Below are 21,759 nucleotides of genomic sequence, written 5' to 3' on the forward strand. Positions count from 1 at the left end.
GGGAGCTTGGCTGTGGGGATTCTGCAGTCCTCCAAGGGGCGCTCTATGGAGAAGTGAATGCATCAATGTGGACCAAAGAGTTCCAGTGTGAAGGCAACGAGTCTGTTCTCCTGAACTGTAACATCTCGGACTCAACTAGAAACACCTGCTCACCTGACAAGACTGTTGGACTCACCTGCTCTGGTAATAATTGTAATAATAATAAACTTCATATATACAATACTTTTCCATACAAGGTTACATAGTGCTTCATAAAACAAGAAATACATTACAAGAAGCATAACAAAGATGAGATAAATCATACAAATGTTAAATTAAAACAAATAGAAGACATACAAAAAACGCATAAAAAAAGGTAAGCGAAAAAGAGGCAATCAGAGATAATAATGTGAAAGATAAACTACTATACTTTTTGTTTGGATTCTTATTTTACAATATAAGCAATATTATTTTGTTTTTACTGCTTACTCTCTTGTCTCTGTACAGAATCTGATGATATCAGGCTGGTGGGAGGAACCAGTAACTGTACTGGTAGACTGGAGATGAAACACCAGGGAGAATGGAGACCACTGGATGTTTGGTCTGATTGGAACCAGAATTCCTCATCTGTAGTGTGTAAACAACTGGACTGTGGTTCTGCTGTTTCAACAGAAAGGAGTTCTGGTTTTACAGATCAACCTGTTTGGAGAATGTCATCTTTTTGTGTTCAGGCTGAATCATCACTGAGGGAGTGTGAAACAAAGGAGTCTGTTAATTCCACTATCAGAATGGAATTGACCTGTTCAGGTGACAAGCAATGTCTGTCTGTCTGTCTGTCTGTCTGTCTGTCTGTCTGTCTGTCTGTCTGTCTGTCTGTCTGTCTGTCTGTACCTGCTTGTGTGTGTGTGCCTGCATGCAGATGCAGTTGAGATTAGAGTGATACAAGTAATGAAAATGAAAAGTAAAAATGTAATAAAGATGAACTATCCATCAATCCAATCATCTTCAACCGCTCATCCGGATTCGGGTCGCGGGGGCAACAGTTCCAGCAGAGAGCTCCAGACTTTCCTCTCCTGAGTAACATTTGCCACTTCCTCCTGGGGGATCCTGAGGCGATCCCAGGCCAGTGTGGAGATGTAATCCCCCCCATCTGGTCCTTGGTCTGCCCCGGGGTCTCTTCCCAATGGAGATTATACAGAAATGCAAAATTGCAGTTTATGTGTCCGCCAATTATTTGCAGTTTACATCAATGTAATTCTTGCAAATTTAGAATAAATTCCCTCCAGAACAGACAGACAACCAAGGAATTAAAACAACTGCGATATATGATTTTGCTAGCGGAGACATGAAACAAGAGAAATAATAATACAAATATAAATAGGTAGACTTACATTCTGGTCCATCTATATGCACTTGGGGGTTACATGTCGGCTTTCCGACATGTCGCCTTTCCGACGGTTACTAACCCTATACCTAACCCTAACCCTAACCGCACACGGAAGCCACGTAGTCGGAGTAGTGGGATGCCGGAATGGAATGGAAACAAGTTAGTGTAATGAATATACTAATTTATGAGGCACAGCTCGCGGAGCTAGTTCAGGCAGGCAACTCAAGGGAGAGCGCCAACCGGATCAGGTGACGAGTCACATGCACTCTTCTCCTGATCTGGGTGGTTATTTAAACTTCTCTGCCTACCTGCTCATTCTGGCTTCTCTCTCTGGCTGAGCTGTCATGCTGCTGCTGCTGCTCCTCTGCTGTCATCTCCTGCCGTATATGCTGCCGTCACTTACCTGCTGTATGCTGCTGCCCATGAATATTCTTAATCCCACCGCCTCCCCGGCATCCACCTGTAGGCTCTGTTTCTAGATCCCAATGGGGGTCTTGATTCATTCCCTGTAAATTCTATTTGGCGTGTAACATTTATTAAAACGTTCATGCTTACAGGGATATATGCTTCTTATATGCTTCTTATATCTATGCTAAAGTATGCTCAATAAATATAGATTCTAAACTAATCCAAGAGTTGTCTGACTGAAATATATTTCTCTTAAAACTCTCTCTCTTTCTCCCTCCAGAGTCTGTGAGGTTGGTGAATGGGACTAGTTCATGTTCAGGCAGAGTGGAGGTGAAGTCTAATCAGTCGTGGGTCTCAGTGTGTGAAGGTGACTTTGACCAGCAGGATGCAGAGGTGGTCTGTAGGGAGCTTGGCTGTGGGGCTCCTTCAGTCCTCCAGGGGGCGCTCTATGGAGAAGTGAAGGCTCCGATTTTGACCAAAGAGTTCCAGTGTGAAGGCAACGAGTCTGTTCTCCTGAACTGTAGCACCTCAGACTCAACTAGAAACACTTGCTCACCTGACAAGACTGTTGGACTCACCTGCTCAGGTAATAATAGTCATAATAATAATATACTATGCACTACTATGCAAGGTTACATAGTAGTGCTTTGGAAAATAACATACAGTAAACTAGAAAGTACTGTTCCTGAAGAAAGAGTGTGGGATCGCTAAGAATGTTGCTGGTATTGAGTATTGATAGTGTTACTGTGCTTGTAATTTCCATAGTTCCAAATGTGGGGGCTTTTACAGACTGCAGCAACTCAATCATTGCAACAAATTGATGAATGAAGCTGTAATATTAAGATGAAAGCTTTAATGATGAATGTGATCCTTCATGCACTGCTGCGATGTGATCAGTGATCATGTATTGCTTCATGTTTCATGTTGGTCGTACTCCTGTTTCTCTGCCAAAGTGCAACTCAATACTTTGTGTGTGTCTCTGTGTGTATTATGCTCTGCACAGAGCCTGATGATATCAGGTTTGTGGGAGGAACCAGTAACTGTACTGGTAGACTGGAGATGAAACACCAGGGAGAATGGAGACCAGTGGTTGATCGTCTGATTAATCCATCCTGGAATCTGAAGTCATCATCTGTAGTGTGTAGACAGCTCGACTGTGGCTCTGCTGTTTCAATAGAAAGCAGATCTGGTTCTACAGATAAATCTGTATGGGAGCTTATATCTTCCTGTGTTGGATCTGAATCTTCACTGAGGGAGTGTGGAAATGTTATTGATTCTATTGATTCCACTGACAGACTGGAGGTGACCTGTTCAGGTAACAACGGCAACCTTGATTGCAAAAATCCTTACTATCCACTCAAAGAAATAAGGTAAAATAAATTATGATATTATAAAAACAGGAAGAATAATATCGTTTTAATTCGATCACAGAGTCCATTGGGCTGCCTCAACGTGTAAGCCAATTACTTGAGTAAAGGGAACATACAGAAATGTAATTTGAACAATCACACAATTTGTAGCATACCATAAAAGACAGAAATATCAGCAGGGGGATTTTACTATTGAGCTTGTGACTACACAGATGTTTTTAAATGTTCTGATAGTCACACCAAGATGGACTTTGTGACCTCCCATAAATACTATACCAATATCAGCCTACTGTCAATGTTTAAATGTATGTGTGCAAGTGTGTGCGCACATGCTTATATGCAACAAACAAATGGCTTAACAATGCAAGCAGTTGTGGGTCTCAGTAGTTCTATGTGTAACATTTTGCCATCTCTGCTGCACAACCACATACACAAACATTAACATGCACGCATGCATGCAGACACACACACACACACACACACACACACACACACACACACACACACACACACACACACACACACACACACACACACACACACACACACACACAGTTCAAAACGTGTTCCTGCTACTGCTCTCTTGTCTCTGTACAGAACCTAGTGATGTCAGGTTGGTGGGAGGAACCAGTAACTGTGCTGGTAGACTGGAGATGAAACACCAGGGAGAGTGGAGACCAGTGGAGGGTTGGTTTGTCTGGAACCTGAAGTCAACATATGTAGTGTGTAAACAGCTGGACTGTGGCTCTGCTGTTTCAATAAAAAGGAGTTCTGGTTATACAGATCAACCGGCATGGATGATTAGAACCTCTTGTGTTGGATATGAATCTTCACTGACGGAGTGTGGAGAATATATTATTTCTACTGATTCCACTGACAGACTGGATGTGACCTGTTCAGGTAACAATTACTTCAACATTTACAATAATCTGTATTGTACAGTTCATCCATTTCACTTCATTTATGTGGTCACGTTTGTCTGTGGTCTCTCTCTCTCTCTCTCTCTCTCTCTCTCTCTCTCTCTCTCTCTCTCTCTCTCTCTCTCTCTCTCCAGCGTCTGTGAGGTTGGTGAATGGGACTAATTTGTGTTCAGGCAGAGTGGAGGTGAAGTCTAATCAGTCGTGGGTCTCAGTGTGTGAAGGTGACTTTGACCAGCAGGATGCACAGGTGGTCTGTAGGGAGCTTGGCTGCGGGGCTCCTTCAGTCCTCCAGGGGGCGCTCTATGGAGAAGTGAAGGCTCCAATGTGGACCAAAGAGTTCCAGTGTGAAGGCAACGAGTCTGTTTTCCTGGACTGTAGAACCTCAAACTCAACCAGAAACACATGTTCCCTTGACAAGACTGTTGGACTCACCTGCTCAGGTTATAATAATGATAACATTTTTAACTTGATCTGTACAGTGCTTTTCCAAGGTTACATAGTGCTTTATTAAACAAGTTATCATTGTCTGTGTTAAATTAAATGCAAAAGTGTCCTGTCCATATGCCCATACAGTCTTACAGGACCATCGTTCCGGTGCTTCTGCTTTCTTTTCTCTCTACAGAACCTGATGATGTCAGGTTGGTGGGAGGAACCAGTAACTGTCATGGTGGACTGGAGATGAAACACCAGGGAGAGTGGAGACCAGTGGGTAGTCTAATCTACTGGAACCTGAAGTCAGCATCTACAGAGTGTAGACATCTGGACTGTGGCTCTGCTCTTTCAATAGAGTTTAGGTCTGGTTCAATTCAACCTGTATGGAAGATATCTTCCTGTGTTGGATCTGAATCTTCACCGAGGCGGGAGTGTGTAGCAATAGAGCCTTTAAATTCCACTGGCAGACTGGAGTTTACCTGCTCAGGTAATGACTTACCTATCCATCTGTGTCTGTCTGTCTGTCTGTCTCGCTGTCTGTCTGTCTGTCTGTCTGTCTGTCTGTCTGTCTGTCTGCCTTAAAAGTAACAAAATTGACAACTACAAAGGGGCACTCTATGGGGGGTTAAACTATTTGAATACATAACAGCTATAACCGCAAACTCACTGTTTACTATAAGAATATAAAGGAGTTTGTCATCAGGGGTTATATATTTTATATAATTCTGGGAAATATGTTTGTGTAATGTGCACCATTTTCATAATGAGGACAATTTAGAAGGAAGTGCAGCTCTGTGTCCAAGTGAACACACACTGTCTCAGGTCTAGGGATGGGGATCGAGAATGGATTCTAACATCACAGAATCCATTCCGAAGTTATTGAGACTAGACCTGTGCCCGTCGCGCACCGGCCTACTCGGGAATGATGCAAGTTGGGAACGATGCAAATAGGGAATGCATGCCCCACCCTGTTATGCAATATCCATTATACCCTGTCAGAATACCCGCGGTCACCATCTGTCTGTCTGTGACCCATTCATGCCCATATATGGAGATCTTATACAGTGGCAAATGTCTGTGGAGAATGAGAAAACCTAGTTCAATGTCCAGACTGTGCTCTCGGGGTCATGTCAATAATACTGACATGTATGTGACGGAATTTTCTGAGACACTTTTTAAACCTATTTTAATATTTGGGCTTATTGAAAGGTATCAAGTCTTTTCTAGCATCAGACAGAATTGTGGTATAGTCCGTCATTGCACACTTATCAGTCATAAGTCTGTTCACGACCAATGGTGTTTGAATGGTGTTCACTTTGACATTTAGTGAATCCTTTCCAATATGTTTGATCGCTAGCTTTAGATTAATCTCATTGGCTGCTCTTTTTACATATCTGCTGTTTCAGCCAACCACCTCTTGTCTTGTTACAGATCTGCTGCTGAAGCCAATCATCACTGTCTTCCCCACCGTCAACGTTTCGTGGGGCCAGCAGCAGGGGCTGCAGGTGTTGGAGGGTTCCAACTTCACCATCAGCTGCTCCGTCCAACCACAGTTCCCAGGAGGCGCCTTCAACCTCACCTTCACTGGATCCAACACGACACACAACCACACCCAGACGACTGTCAATCACTCTGCCAACTTCCTGTTTCCTGCAGCAGACCACACCCACCAAGGGAACTACAGCTGTGTTTATCACATCAATGTTGTTATAAATCACGCCAATTTGTTTAGCCATAACTTCTCCTCCGAGAGCGAGCTCCTGTCTCTCACTGTCACAGGTAACCTGAATGAAATTGATTTTTTTAAAGGCATACTATCATTTTCCCATAAAGAGCTGTTCCTTCCATGACGTTTACTGGTGTTCTTATTGCATCATATTTCTCTCACGCAGCCTCTCGTCTGACATATGACATCATCAGAGTCACAGTCACAGTTCTGCTGCTGCTGGTGCTGGTGCTGTTATTCAGAGTCCTCTATCGCCTCTGGAAGGTAATGTATTCTATACTATCTATACATGGGGTCTTCAACAGGAGGCCCTGGACCCCGTAGAGGCCCCCGTAGATTTCCGGAAATATTTATATTGACAAACAAAATGTCCGCCACTGCTTTGCCCTATGGTTTAGTGGTTAGTGGTTAAGAGAGACAGATCTGATCCAGTGAAATTAAAGTTGTGTGCCGTGCTGTGTTTCTCCAGGACACCAGGGGGCAGAGTGGCGGAGGGGAGAACGTTGAGTTGGTTTATTATAACGTAAGACGGGAGAACGTTGAGTTGGTCTATTACAACGTTGCTGGGTCCCGTGCTGAAGCTGGACCCAGTGAAGAGTCAGAATACCACCTGTATGAAGAGATAGAACAACGAGGAGGTTCTGAAGCTGGACCCAGTAGTGACCAGTATGAAGAGATCGATCTCCTAGTAGACGTTGAAGCTGGACCCAGTGACGAGACAGAATACCACCAGTATGAAGAGGTGGATGTTTAACCAATTTACTGTAGACCGGGAAATAGTCTGTAATTTTTAGGTTTCTTTTGCTATTCAAAAATAGCAGATCTACAAGCTGCTCATATGAGCTTGTAGATCTGCTGTTTTTGAAAAAAGGAAAAAAAGTGTGCAAATCTTTGAATATAGCCTATATATTTTGTTCTATTTTATGATCTACGTATATAGATTTATTTCTTTAAAAGTATGAGCGATAAGCCATAGTGTGCATAGTATTTTATTGTTTAAGGTAATTTACTAGCTTTTGTTTTATAGTATCATTTCAACAGCTCTAGTTTGCATTGTATCGTTTTCATTGTGTTGATTATTATATCTGTGTTGTTGGAACAGCTCACGTAAAGTTTTGTTTTGAACTTGGACTGAACGTTTCTACGTTCTTCTTGGACATTAACTATTCATCTACAGTTGAACTGATGAAATATGTAAGGTTATGTAAGGTTAGCTGTTTCTTTGTACCTTGACAAATAAAAACAATAGAGCTTTAACTTTTTAAAGAAGTATTCATTCAGTCAATCAATGCAGTGTTGTGCACCGAAACACCTGATCTACTGTAAAATCAGGGCCACATAGCAGGCGGTAGGCCTACACACCTTAACGGACAAGCCAAAACCAGAACAGTGGTGTAAAGTAACTAAGTACATTTACTTAAGTACTGTACTTAAGTACAATTTTGAGGTACTTTTACTTTACTGGAGTATTTCCAATTGTCTATACTTTTACTTCTACTCCACTACATCTCAGAGGAAAATATTGTACTTTTACTCCACTACAATTATTTGTCAATTTCAGTTACCAGTTACTTTGCAGATATAAATGATTACATTATAAAAAACGTGTCATTTTATTACCAAAGCAAACGTATTACAAAGATGTTTGCATGAGTCACAGACAGTTAAAGCAGCTCCTTATAAACAATGTTGTCAGTTGTTCCCTCACATCACAACATTCATGCTGATTGACTGTACGACTGCACTCGTGCTGTTTGCATTTCTGTTCAATGAAATATAGACCAATTATTTGTTTACCAACATTGAGAGACTGGACGCACAGGTGATTGTTTCATGTAATCCAGGGGTCTTCAACAGGGGGTCCGGGACCCCTAGGGGGTCCTCAGAGTTAATACAGGGGGTCCGCCGAATCGTTGTGTGATATTATTTTTTCTTTTTTTTACATTAACCACTTGAACCCTAGCATCCCTTTTCTGAGGAGAACTTTAGCCAAAAATAGCTGATCTACAAGCTCACAACGCCTCGCGCTGCGAGGCGTTGTGAGCTTGTAGATCGGCTATTTTTGGCAAAGAGTTATAGGTGTAGAGGGAAAAAAGAGCGGCAAAAGTTTATCTGAAACACAATTTTATACAACATAGAGGGGGTCCCTGCTTCATCTCTCTCTCAGCTAGGGGGTCCTTGGCCTGAAAACCCCTGATGTAATCGATTCCCAACATATTGTTTCGGGGTTTCGCTGCTTTCAGTTCATTCAACCTCCTCTTGTGTGTTGGCTAGTGAGGCGCGTCCTAGCAGAGACCTGACAGAATGGGGTTCATTTGGTGCCGGCCTGCGCGCGCATACTGGTTCTTATCAGCGTGACGTCGTCTGTTAAAGGAATAGTTCACCGAAAACATTTCTTATTTTCTATCAGTTACACACCCCATGAAGCCTTGATTTGTTTGTTTTTGACGCATTCCTGTGCCAATAATTTGATGACCGGTATGTATTTCCGGTAGGAGACTCAAAGAGATGACTTTGAGTCCCCTACCAGATACATTAGCATCTTTCCACCGGTAATCAAATTATTGGCTTAGTAATGCGACAAAAAAAAAAATATCCATGAATTCAATGCTTCATGGGGTGTGTAATTGATAGAAAATAAGTCATTTTTTGGGTGAACTCCTCCTTTAAGGGGTCTATTCAATCAATTCAATCAATTCAATCAATTCAATCAATTCAATCAATTCAATCAATTCAATCAATTCAATCAATCGTCTTTCCCCTGGAGAATGCAGTGTAGACTAAAGCTGGCCCTGAGTGCAAACACAGCATCAAGATTTGTAAGCTGTTGCGATAAAAGACAGTCATTACATTACATTACATTACATTACAGTCATTTTATGATTTTATCCAAAGCGACTTACAATAAGTGCATTCAACATAGGTAGGCAAGGAAACTACTAATCACCAGAAGCCTTAAGTGCAATCTCTTCTAAAACAAGCAACTAAGAGCATACCTAGCCCTAAGGTAAAAGTGCAATATATCAGCTACCTACTGTCTTAAACAGATGAGACAAAGTAGGAAAATCAAATGAGCAAGAGCTAAAAACTAATAAGTGTATCGACTAAACAAGATCCAATAAAGTGGACTGATACATACTGTAACAATATATGATACAGTGGATACATACTGTAACAATAGTGGATGGATATATACACTGGATTTAGCAAAGACAGCATAATGTACGTTACATACTGTACATCAGGGGTTCCCAAATTTGGGGTTGTGGGGTCGCAAAATTATTTTGGGTCATTAAAAATATTTTTATTTTAAATTTAAAATTTAAAATTCAACAGAATGAATGAAATACAATCTAAAATAACCCATAGTATATTTTACCCATCTCAATAGGTACTGTACATGTGATTGATTGAATTCTATATGAACAAGAGTATTAACAGTACAAGTAGTGGGCCTACAGTCAAAAGTCACACTGACATGTTGTTTTTTTAACCCAGGGTTAGGCGGGGTCGCGAGTCAATGGCCGCATTATTTTGGGGGCGTGGGCTGAAAAGTTTGGGAACCCATGCTGTACATCATAGACAATCCACAAGACAAGTAAAAAAAACAATTAACAACAAAAACCCAACAAAGTGTTTAGGAACACTTTTATTAAAAAAAAGTGTTTATGAAAATAACCCCATCGCATGTCAGCTGTTAGAAGTTCAGTTGGAATCCCCTTCAGGGTGCTACTGTACCATGTAATGGAGGTGTAGTCAAACTGAAGCTGTATTGGAGGGCGCTCGGGTGGTGCAGGGGTAAAGTACTACCTGCCCACCAGTCTAGGGGTTAAATTCCACCGTGGTGCATCTGGTTTGGTCTATGTCTATACAATTTCAAATGGCACTATTTGGGGGAGGGAAGCTAGGGGAGGGTGATCTTTGTTGTTACATGCACTCCTATTGGCTGGGGGAGGGTGATCTTTGTTGTTACATGCACTCCTATTGGCTGGGGGAGGGTGATCTTTGTTGCTACATTCACTCCTATTGGCTGGGCGGCACATGTCGATGGGGAATGTTGAATGGGAGGAGTAGGGTGGAGGCTCTATGTCCTCCCGGTGGGGACAACTAGATTGGGAGGGGAACACGTTTTGTTACTACAGGATACTGCATATTGGACTCTTTAATCACAAGAGTCCTTCAAGACGCTGAGTCATTGGTATAGACAGAAAAGTGTCTTTGTCTAAAGGGTTTGTGGACTTTCATACTGAACTGGTGAAGACATCTTCTGTGTGAAACATGTCCTTCAGGGTTGGCCTTGAGTTCCAGTCTTGTTTTTGGGCAAACTGGTAAACACATCCAAACAGATCAGGAAACATCTCCATCAGGTCAACACCAGCTGCCTCTTCAGCACTGTGAACACAAAGCAGATCACTGGAGTCACAACATCTAATGGTGAACACACACATCTACAGTGATACAACCATATAATAACCAAATAACTATGTTAGTCTTATGGCCAAACTTCTCCTTTTATAAGCAGTAAAACATCATTTAATGCAGGTTCCTAAACAATATTCAATAGGAATACATACATACATACACACACACACACACACACACACACACACACACACACACACACACACACACACACACACACACACACACACACACACACACACACACACACACACACACACGCACACACACGCGTCATCAATCAATACATAAATCAATACATTAGTATCATTGTCCTACAATTCAAGTGTAACAGTCATAAACAGAACAGACTTGGACCGACACTTTACACCCAGGGAAAATGCTCCATGAGAAGTACTCCATACATTTCGGTGGGGATCAAATAAGTTTGTGTTGTTTTTAAATGTAATTAAACTTACTAGTGCTCATGGAGATTGTGAATGAAGCGCAGCAGTCCAAAAGAGTTCTCAGGGTACGACTTCATTTCATCCATCTTCAACTCAAGTGGTAACTGGGGGAAAAATTACAACTTGTCATGATCAAATGAAAGGGACTTTATCTTTTATCTTTTACACGTCTGTGCGCGCGTGCACGCACACACACACACACACACACACACACACACACACACACACACACACACACACACACACACACACACACACACACACACACACACACACACACACATCCTTCTCATAGGAGCTCATATTATAGACTCTCTCATCTTATTCTGATCTGACTCTTTGTAGAAATTATTCCTGAGTTACACTGAAGATTTCTGCAACAGCGTTTAAAGTGATATAATGAATTGAATGATTTAGTTTTTTTTAAATAGAGAAATAGAGCAAACAAAGGTTGCAATTGTGTGTGTGTTCTTTTTTTCTTTCTCTCACAATATTGGCAATAATCTCACCTTGTGTTTCCATGTGTTGAACTGGCCCTGCTCAGCATACTGGTCCAGTTCAGTGATGAGGTCCTTGTCATCATCTGGACAGTTCTCAACCTCCTTTCCAATCCTTCTCAAGTACTCTACTCTCCTGGGAAATAAATTATACTGAAAGCATTAGACTATGATGAAATGAAATAACGTTTAGATATCAGTGAATGAATGAATAATGTGGAAGGAATGAAGTATCTACCGTACCTCTCGTTTGTCCAGAAGTAGGGATGAGCCAAGCATTCCTCCACTGTAGGTCGTTCCTCTGGCTCTTCCTTGATCATCCTCTCAATGAGATCATTGGCAACCACATCCTGAACATGGTCCAGCTTGTACTTTCCATCCAGAATGTTGGTTTCACATCTAATGCCTGTGCCAAATGGATGGTGTCCTCCAGTCAGGATGTAGTACATCAACATCCCAGCCACCTTTAGAATGAGAATGAAAATGAGTAAGAACATTTGTATGTTGTTGTCATTGATTAAATTGCTTTCACACAGAATAAAAGAACAACCTGGATGTCGGTGCTTCTCTCATATTGGAAGTCATCATTGTCCAAAGTCTCCTTTGCCTTCCAGCATTTCGTTCGTGCAACTCTTGTGAACATGGTCGTTTGTCCTTGGGGTGATTCTCGGCGTATTCCGAAATCTGACAGCCTTGCCTTGCTTTGAATATCTGCAAGGAAGATTGGGTATAAACATAAAAAAATGCACCTGTTGCATATATTTCAGATATTATTTGCTTATTTCATTTTGCTTACCAATCAAGACATTCTGGGGCTTGAGCTCGCGGTGGATAATTGTAGGATCCTGGCGATGAAGAATAGATAAGCTCTGAAAAAACTGATGTGCAAGTTGTTTCCTCTCCATTTCAGAAAGGCTGCGATCAGTGGTGTATTCTTCTAGTGTATATTCACACAACTGAAGACCAAGATAACCAAAGTTCTCATCCCCTGCAAAGTCAACATATCGAACAATTGAAGGATGATCAAGCTTTGGAAGACGTAAAAAGTCTTTATCCTTCTTCAGCGCTTGAAAGTAGAACTTAGCCATTCTTTTAACCGCGACTTCAGTGCCATCATCTGTTAACCCTAAGAAGACCTCAATTCCATCACTTCCCTTTGCGATGCGGAATTCTTCATCTGTCACAAGCAACAGCCTCCCAACTTTGATAACTTTACAGTCATCAATGTTTGCAAGCTTCTCTAACTGTGGCCTCCATCTTTCACTGACTGGGATCCATTTCCGTGGTTCTGGTGATGTAATAGGAATGACGTCATGTCTCTGCCCCTCCTCCTCTACTGACATGTTAGTCATCTCTTTGGATTCTGATGGTTCTGTAATGGAACACATGGAAACACATATATATAGACGTGACAAAAGTATTCCTCCAAAATAAATGTTTCACATACTTTTTCCCGATTTTCTGCATAGATAGTTTTTCCCCACCCACCAAAAAAAAAAACTGTCACCCTAAAAACAAACACCCTTTTAGAGGCTTGTTATCGTACACTTTTGTACTTTTTTTCTCACCATCTCCATTAATCTGCTGCTAGTTGCCACCCGTGGCTTCAGTTGCTCCCCTGCCCCAGTCAACCACGTAATAAAAACATGATGACATCTAATCTACTCAAACTGAAAAGCAACTAGAAAAAGTGCTCTTCGGAGCAATGTTCGGAATTCGCCAATCAGGCTGGAATGTGAGAAATCGGACGGATCAGACGGATCACATCACCCCCACCCTTACCCACCTTATTTCATCACATAACTCCTTACCTACAAACCTCCCCCCGTAGTTACCTGTAACCTGTCTGATCTCTTACATCATCATACTCCGTCACAGACCCTACGGTCCTCTGCTCTCCAGCAGCAAACCTTTTGGTGACAGAGCCTTCAGTGTGGCAGCCCCGCCCCCACCCTCTGGAACCCTAGATTCATTTACAGGCATCTGTTCACCAAGGCCTTTGACTGTAATCTATATCATCAATATATTGAATTACAGTGTTCTCACCCTGCAGGAAGATCTGTCCTTCATCTGAAACAATATGAAATATTAGATTATATTATCATCTGTACTTGTGTATAACTCATGTTCTCACACCGACAGTCAAAGGTTACATGCATGTAGACACGTACAGTAACACACGCACGCACGCACGCACGCACACACGCACACACGCACACACACACTTACCTCCTGGGGGTGAGGGTTTGTTTCGTTCTGTAAAAGTTGAGATGTGAGACAGTGAGAGGTCAGTGTGGAGACACTAATCATTTAGATCTTCACATTGTTATCATTGCGTTATCACATATATATATATATATATATATATATATATATATATATATATATATATATACAAATTAGTTCAAGACTTACTAGTTTGCTTCTTCTTTCTCCAGCATAAATATCCCAGTATTGCTGCTATCAAGATGATAACTGGAATAATAATCCCTGCAATCACTCCTACAGCTGGTCCTCTCTCCACCACTCCGGTCTTCTTATCCTCTGAAAGACAGTGAGTCATGACACAACTGTTATAAAAACAAGACCAGGAGACCTGGTTCTGCCAGACCCAGGCTAAGCCAGACTTCACATGACGTGTCAGCTTGTGTCTATGCCCATGTATGGACGAAAGGGGGACAGACTTTTCTGGCTGGGGCCTAAGGACAAACGGACGGGGGCCATGTTTGAGAAAACGGGTACAAAACATGCCCATGTATGGATGAAAGGGGGCTTTTCTGACTGGGACTTTTCTGGCTGGGACCTAAGGACAAATGGACATGCCATGTATGGACGAAACAGATACAGAGCCTCATGTAAGCCCTTCGGGTCTGGCAAATATCAATTTCTCTCTACGTAGAGAGAAATTGATATTGATATTGATTAGGTCCCAGCCAGAAAAGTCCCAGTCAGAAAGCCCCCTTTCATCCATACATGGGCATGTTTTGTACCCGTTTTCTCAAACATGGCCCCGTCCGTTTGTCCTTAGGCCCCAGCCAGAAAAGTCTGTCCCCCTTTCGTCCATACATGGGCATACTGGAGCGTCTGAGGATGACGTAGAGTCTACGTCATCCTCAGACGCTCCATCTGTGTCTCCAGTCATCTCCATTCTCCATACTGTACATCTGTCCAGTTTGTTTGTGCTTTTTACACCACCATCTTTCTTTAACTAGAAATATTGTTCCTGAAGAAACAATGTGGGCTCGCTTTAAAGCCAAAAACTGTACTTAAAAAGTACAAATTCAGTTTGACTCTGTATCTCTGTCTTTGTGTTGTGTGTGGGTGCAGACTTGCCTCCGGTTGATCAGATCGGGAGCACCTGTTATCATTCTCCTAATTGTCATCAGTTAAACACCTGCTGAGTGGACTGCCTCTTGGTCTGGAGTTGTAAATGTGAACCTAGGACTTCTCCGGTACAAAATGCGTTGTCCAATGAGAGGCGGAGGTGGGCGTGGGGATTCCTTAGGATTGGTTTACGGAATTTCTAATACCCTCCCCCTTGTAATCCCCAACACTGGAGCCAATTTCAGGCTGAAGCTCCACGCAGCTTCAGTCTGATAATCAGGCTAGGATGGAGGGGTATAGGGGGCAGGAGTGATGGGTGCGGGGTGCTTCCCCCTGGCTCCAGTGAGCTTGTAGATTAGCCAATTACTATGGTTTAAAGTGTGTCAAAATGTCACCCATTTACACACGATACAGTTTGAATTAAGTTTCTGAGTGAAAGTATGTAGGAGTAGTTAGGTGCCAAAGTTTTGGGGAGAATAATAAAGAAATAAACGACAATAACTATAGTGTGGGCCCGTACGTGGCTGCGCGTGCATGCATGCACACGTACATGGCTGTGCGTGCATGCACGCACACGTAGATGGCTGCGCGTGCATGCACGCACACGTACATGGCTGCGCATGCATGCACGCACACGTACATGGCTGCGAGATTTTGGGGACGCACGCACGCACACACAAGACACACACAGAGCCACAGAACTTTGTAGAAATATAGGATGACGATGATACCTGCAAATAAGCCGTTTCACTTTATGACATTGCTTGACTAAAAGCCACAAGGAAAAAGCCACAACTACAAGCAGCCAAGGTTTGCCGTTTGCCGATATGAAAAATATTAAATATGCAAAGACATTTTTGACATATTTAATAATTTTATACATTTAAAATAGCTCATCTACAAGCTTGTAGATCTGCTATTTCTGCTTTTTTGAATATTTGAAAATGTATGAACATTATTTTTTCAACATGGAAACAAATGAAAAAAAGAATTGCGATTATCTCAAATAATTGCAATTAGACGATTATGTAATAATTGTGACAAGCCTAAAGATTACCTGATGGTCTATAAATGCGCCGAATTATTAATTTGAGGTGTGGTCTCAAAGAAGCATCAGCACACGTATGGCAATGCATCAGCACACGTAACACCATGTAATGGCAATATGGACTACCTGCTGTCTCTGTAGTAGTAGAAGTAGTAGTAGTAGTAGTGGGAGGGGTGGTAGTTGGAATCGCTATAAAGGCATGAAAGCGTATTAGGCCAGGAATTTGGTATCATTCAATTACATCTCCAATATAGGTACTAGGCCTGTCAAAAAAAATCGATTCATGAATAAATCGCGATTCTTAATGCCACGATTTTAAAAATCGAATCAAAATATTAAAATCTATATATTAAAAAAAAAATTATTTAAAAAAAAAAAAACTTTTTTTTTTTTTTTTATAAGTTAGTACCTTTTTCACTGGCACTTTGTCTGAAATCAATGTCAGAAAGACTGACTGACATGATCTGGCTGCATTGAAGTGTATGATTCAACTTTTCATGGTTTATATTATATTAAAATGTTCTAGTATAATTAAAGCAAAGTGATTTGGGGTAGAAAATCGCAATAAATCGCAGAATCGAATATCAATTAATCGCAGAATCGCAATTTTAATCGAATCGGCACCCTAGGAATCGATTTTGAATCGAATCGTGAGGTAAGTGAATCGTGACACCCCTAATAGGTACCGTATGTGTTGAGATTGCACAAAAAATCGGAAGTTGTTTTACAACTTTGTTTCACTAAAAGCCATCAGAAACCCTATGTAAAGCATACTGTAGGCCAGTGGTTCTCAAACTTTTCATGTCAAGGACCCCCAAATTGACACTTATTAGCCCACGGACCTCCATTTAAAAAGATATGCCAGGGAACCCCCCATACGAGAAAATGTTTACAGCTCTAGCAGTGATTCTCAACCATTTTAATTTCAAGGACCCCTAGTTTTGACATGCATTAGAGGCTACGGACCCCCATTTAATGGCATTTCTATCTCTGGGACCCCAATTCATATCGTAAAATCAATGCTAATGTAACTCAGAGAGTGTACAAATGGAACCAAATGGACCCGTTAGGGTCCATTTGGTTCCATTTGTACACTCTCTGAGTTACAGACCCATAAGGGTCAATTTGGTTCCTAATCTATCATTTAGCTGGGGAACCCCTGGAACTCCCTCAAGTACCCCTGGGGGACCCCACTTTGAGAACCCATGCTGTAGGCCACCACCTGTAGGTGGCCTACTGTAGGTTGCACATGAACTCTGCAGCCGCACTCTCTCTCTCTGAGGCCACTGCTGGAAAGCATCCCAGCCCAAACATGAACGTAACTTATAATTGGGCCGCGCGACCCGGAAATGACCGTAATAATATATATATATATATATATATATATATATATATATTTGGGTGGCCCAGCGGCCCACCGGGTAAGCCCAGTACGCCAAATGGCCAGTCCGCCCCTGTACGGACCGGCACCAGCACCGGGAACATGAGCCACGTGTGCGCTGCGTAGTGCAGCACTTTGGCTGCCATATCATGTTATGTGTCCAAAGTGGCCGCTGATACCCAACATTACATAGTGTCGGTTTAATTTATACTCCATTGTATGACAGTGTTTCCCGCTGAAAATACCAGATCTACAAACTCACATGTCGCATCATGTGAACACTGTATGATAAGTATAAATCAGGCTATATTTGGTCAATGCCATTGACCGGATCTGTAGGTGGCAGTAAGTCAATAAAAGTTTCTCCCGTCTGGTGTATATATATTTTATGGCAAAAGGGTGGATTTTACATCAAAGGTGGGGTTCTGAGAGTCTTCCAACAACCTACAACCGTCGTTGTTTCCATGAGTAGCGAAAGTACTATTTTCTTTATTTTACTAAAGTGTAGACATCATAAACCTTGTCAATGAGGAAATACTTAAGTCCCTGGCATAGCGTTAAGAGAGAACTCGCTAAAGCAATGGACCAGAGCTACATTAGCCATACCTTTGCATTGTGGAAGTGGAGGTGACCACCCACTAATTTCACATGTGTGTGCTGATGTCCCACTGGGTGAGCCGACCATCTCGAATCCAGCATCGCACTTGAATGTCACATGATGCTTATATCCATAAGGGGGTGGAGGACCCTCAAACCGACTCAGATTTGGGACATTAGGCGTTTCACATTTGACCACTGTGAGAACAAAGAAAAACAGTTTTAAGATGGGCTGAAACATATGGGACACGTTGACAGTAATGGTTATCAAAATTAGAAGGCTTTATATATAATAATTATAATAATTCCATCTAATAATTGTTTGAGGAAGGGTTGAAAATAACACTGAAACTTACTTGTACATGTTGGAGGTGCCGGATGGAACAGCGCATCGGCTTGACAGTCTAACGAACTCTGTCCATTGAGTGTGAAATCCTTATTACATGTGTATGTCACAACAGCTCCATAATCATAATCGTCATTCACTGGACTGAATCTGCCGTTTTCAATGTCAACTGGCTTTCCACATTTAACCACTGTAGAATAAATATAAGACATCAGAATGGAGAAACGAGAAAGAGAAATGGAGAAAAGACATAATTACTTTACGGTCTTATTTAAGTGTATTTTGATTACTAACCATCACATCTTCCAAATCTGCCCATCCAGATCCCATCAGCTCCACAACTTCGTTCATTACTACGTGCCGGTACCAAATTGTAACTGGGGGAAAACAGGAAAAAGACATTAAACACTCCTGTCCTGAGTGTTAATTGAACTGAAATGTATAAACGAACTCTGAGACTTTATTTGTACATTCCAGCAGGATTTAGACAAAATGTGCATGCAATTCTACTGTGATGGGACAATGTACTACCCCACGGTTATTATACTGCCCTACGCAGTAACTACGCAAAGTGTCAAACTGATAAACATGTCTTTAACCACTTAATCTCTATAGATACTTGATACTTTGTTGACCGTGTCCCCCAGGTGTCTATAATTGTCACCCTAATGTTTTCCTCTCAATTCTCTTGCCAAAAATAGTAGATTTACAGGCTCACTCACAACACATCAATGCATGGTGAGCTTGTAGATCTGCTATTTTTTATAATGTTTTTCACTGAATGTTTACCTATTATAAGATATTCAGAATAGGTACACTTGGGTTCCTGTGGTTAAAATGTTTGAGGTAATTGTTTCTCCCCAAAACCCATGATGGCTGACCGTTGACCTTAATAATAACCCCCCCCCCCCCCAATTTACTTTATATACCCCAATATACCCCAGATTGTCAACCATGAACTTCAGAAACAGAAACAAGACTGATGGAAGCATCAAGTCATCACTAACCCAGTATTGCAGGTTATCACAGCCTTGTCACCAAACTGATTCCCCTCAGGATAATCTGTTCTTCCATTATCCGGTTCCGGAATTGAGCCACAAGTTTTCCCTGAAAATAAAATAATAATAATCTTAGCAGGAGAAAATCCATTCAAAATATTATATATAGTATAGAATATATGGCTGCAAGTGTCATTGGGTGATAAGCTGTGATTAAGAGTCCTTATACATTTCAGAGTTTTCAAACTAAGATAAGAGAGATGATTGGGATGATTACTGAACTTTCTTTTTTATTACAAATAGCAGTCAATGTTTAAGGATAAAAAGTGTAAATATTTACTGTCACATTGAAGTGCCACAACAGCAGGAGTCCAGGTTCCAGCCCCGCATGTTTGTTTCCCATTGCCCCCGTCGATTACATAGCCCGTCTCACATTCCCAGGTAGCGGTAGTTCCATGTGGAAACGTCGGTTTGAGGATGTCGGCGCTACTCAAAACTGTGTTTGCAGGTGCAGTTGTAGGTTTGGGACAGTCTTGAGCTATGAAAGAAAAGCGATACGTTGTAAGTTGAAGTGGCAAAGCGTTAAGTTTCACGGCCCGACCCCGGGATTCAAACCCAGGTCTGCACAAAATAGTATCGGCACCACAAAATCAACAGCCATTTTAACAATCCAGGTATAAGCATGTTTTTGTTTGTTGTGATAAGTATACAGTATAATCTTTAGGTGGCAGTAAGTTAATAAAAGTTTCTCCCGTCTGGTGTATATATATTTTATGGCAAAAGGGTGGATTTTACACCAAAGGTGGGGTTCTGAGAGTCTTCCAACAACCTAAAACCGTCGTTGTTTCCATGAGTAGCGAAAGTGCTATTTTCTTTATTTTACTAAAGTGTAGACATCATAAACCTTGTCAATGAGGAAATACTTAAAGGGTAAGACCACTTTGGTAGAGGTTTGGGTAGTGTAGTTACCTTGCCAAGATGTAACCCCAAAGGTGGGCAAGAAATAAAAAAATAATTGCTCCATTGATTAGAAATTGATAATTCAAAATATGCTCCTCATTGACTTACATTGTACGGTAAAACAGCTCTCAAAGTCACTCTTTTAGCACATAAATGAACCCAAACATAGCTGATTCAGACAATATAGAACATCACCAAACCCAGTACTGTTTTTTTTTTTTTAATAGAAATGTCAACTTCCTGTTGATTTGACTATTTTAAGATCTGGATCCGGATCCGCGGAACCAGTCCAGGTTTTCTACTTATTAAAAATGGCAAAATCAACAGGTTGACATTTTTATTTAAAAAAAAAACTGTACTGGGTTTGGTGATGTTCTATATTGTCTCAATCAACTTTGTTTGTGTTCGTTTATGTGGTAAAAGAGTGACTTTGAGAGCTGTTTTACCGTACAATGTAAGTCAACGAGGAGTATATTTTGAATTATCAATTTCTAATCAATGGAGCAATTATTTTTTATTTCTTGCCCACCTTTGGAGTTACATCATGGCAAGGTAACTACACAACCCAAACCTCTACCAAAGTGGTCTTGCCCTTTAAGTCCCTGGCATAGCATTAAGAGAGAACTCGCTAAATGGACCAGAGCTACATTAGCCATACCTTTGCATTGTGGAAGTGGAGGTGACCACCCACTAATTTCACATGTCACACTGGGTGAGCCGACCATATCGAATCCAGCATCGCACTTGAATGTCACATGATGCTTATGTCCATAAGGGGGTGGAGGACCCTCAAACCGATTCAGATTTGGGACATTAGGCGTTTCACATTTGACCACTGTGAGAACAAAGAAAAACAGTTTTAAGATGGGCTCAAAAATATGGGACACGTTGACAGTAATGGTTATCAAAATTAGAAGGCTTTATATATAATAATTATGATAATTACATCTAATAATTGTTTGAGGAAGGGTTGAAAATATTGAACAAATGTTTGAGGAATGGTTGAAAATAACACTGAAACTTACTTATACATGTCGGAGGTGCCGGATGGAACAGCTCATCAGTTTGACAGTCTAATGAACTCTGTCCATTGAGTGTGAAATACCTATTACATTTGTATGTCACAACAGCTCCATAATCATAATCGTCATTCACTGGACTGAATCTGCCGTTTTCAATGTCAACTGGCTTTCCACATTTAACCACTGTAGAATAAATATAAGACATCAGAATGGAGAAACGAGAAAAGACATAATTACTTTACGGTCTTATTTAAGTGTATCTTGATTACTAACCTTCACATCTTCCAAATCTGCCCATCCAGGTCCCGTCAGCTACACAACTTCGTTCATTACTACGTACCGGTACCAAATTGTAACTGGGGGAAAACAGGACAAAGACATTAAACACTCCTGTCCTGAGTGTTAATTGAACTGAAATGTATAAATGAACACTGAGACTTTATTTGTACATTCCAGCAGGATTTAAACAAAATGTGCATGCAATTCTACTGTGATG

At 41.3% G+C, this 21,759-nt stretch overlaps 1 protein-coding gene across 2 annotated transcripts in view; it reads right to left on the minus strand.

Annotated features, from left to right (window-relative positions):
• Positions 1-8,287: 8,287 nt before the first annotated feature.
• Positions 8,288-21,759, minus strand: part of LOC311034806 (uncharacterized protein) — a 313,846-nt gene continuing 300,374 nt past the window's right edge. For both annotated transcript variants that reach the window (XM_084042817.1, XM_084042818.1), the window contains 17 exons: positions 21,537-21,619; positions 21,267-21,446; positions 20,900-21,076; positions 19,622-19,819; positions 19,291-19,390; positions 18,578-18,660; positions 18,294-18,473; positions 17,947-18,135; positions 14,003-14,131; positions 13,817-13,843; positions 13,634-13,657; positions 12,384-12,959; positions 12,138-12,298; positions 11,831-12,051; positions 11,600-11,723; positions 11,103-11,194; positions 8,288-10,614 (listed from right to left, as the gene is read on the minus strand). In XM_084042817.1, the coding sequence (XP_083898943.1) occupies positions 10,464-10,614; positions 11,103-11,194; positions 11,600-11,723; positions 11,831-12,051; positions 12,138-12,298; positions 12,384-12,959; positions 13,634-13,657; positions 13,817-13,843; positions 14,003-14,131; positions 17,947-18,135; positions 18,294-18,473; positions 18,578-18,660; positions 19,291-19,390; positions 19,622-19,819; positions 20,900-21,076; positions 21,267-21,446; positions 21,537-21,619 (2,695 nt within the window). In that variant the 3' untranslated portion in view covers positions 8,288-10,463. The remainder of the gene's footprint in view (positions 10,615-11,102; positions 11,195-11,599; positions 11,724-11,830; positions 12,052-12,137; positions 12,299-12,383; positions 12,960-13,633; positions 13,658-13,816; positions 13,844-14,002; positions 14,132-17,946; positions 18,136-18,293; positions 18,474-18,577; positions 18,661-19,290; positions 19,391-19,621; positions 19,820-20,899; positions 21,077-21,266; positions 21,447-21,536; positions 21,620-21,759) is intronic.

Source organism: Gymnoscopelus microlampas, assembly GCF_963454915.1.
Source record: "Gymnoscopelus microlampas genome assembly, chromosome: 19".
NCBI lineage: Eukaryota > Metazoa > Chordata > Actinopteri > Myctophiformes > Myctophidae > Gymnoscopelus > Gymnoscopelus microlampas.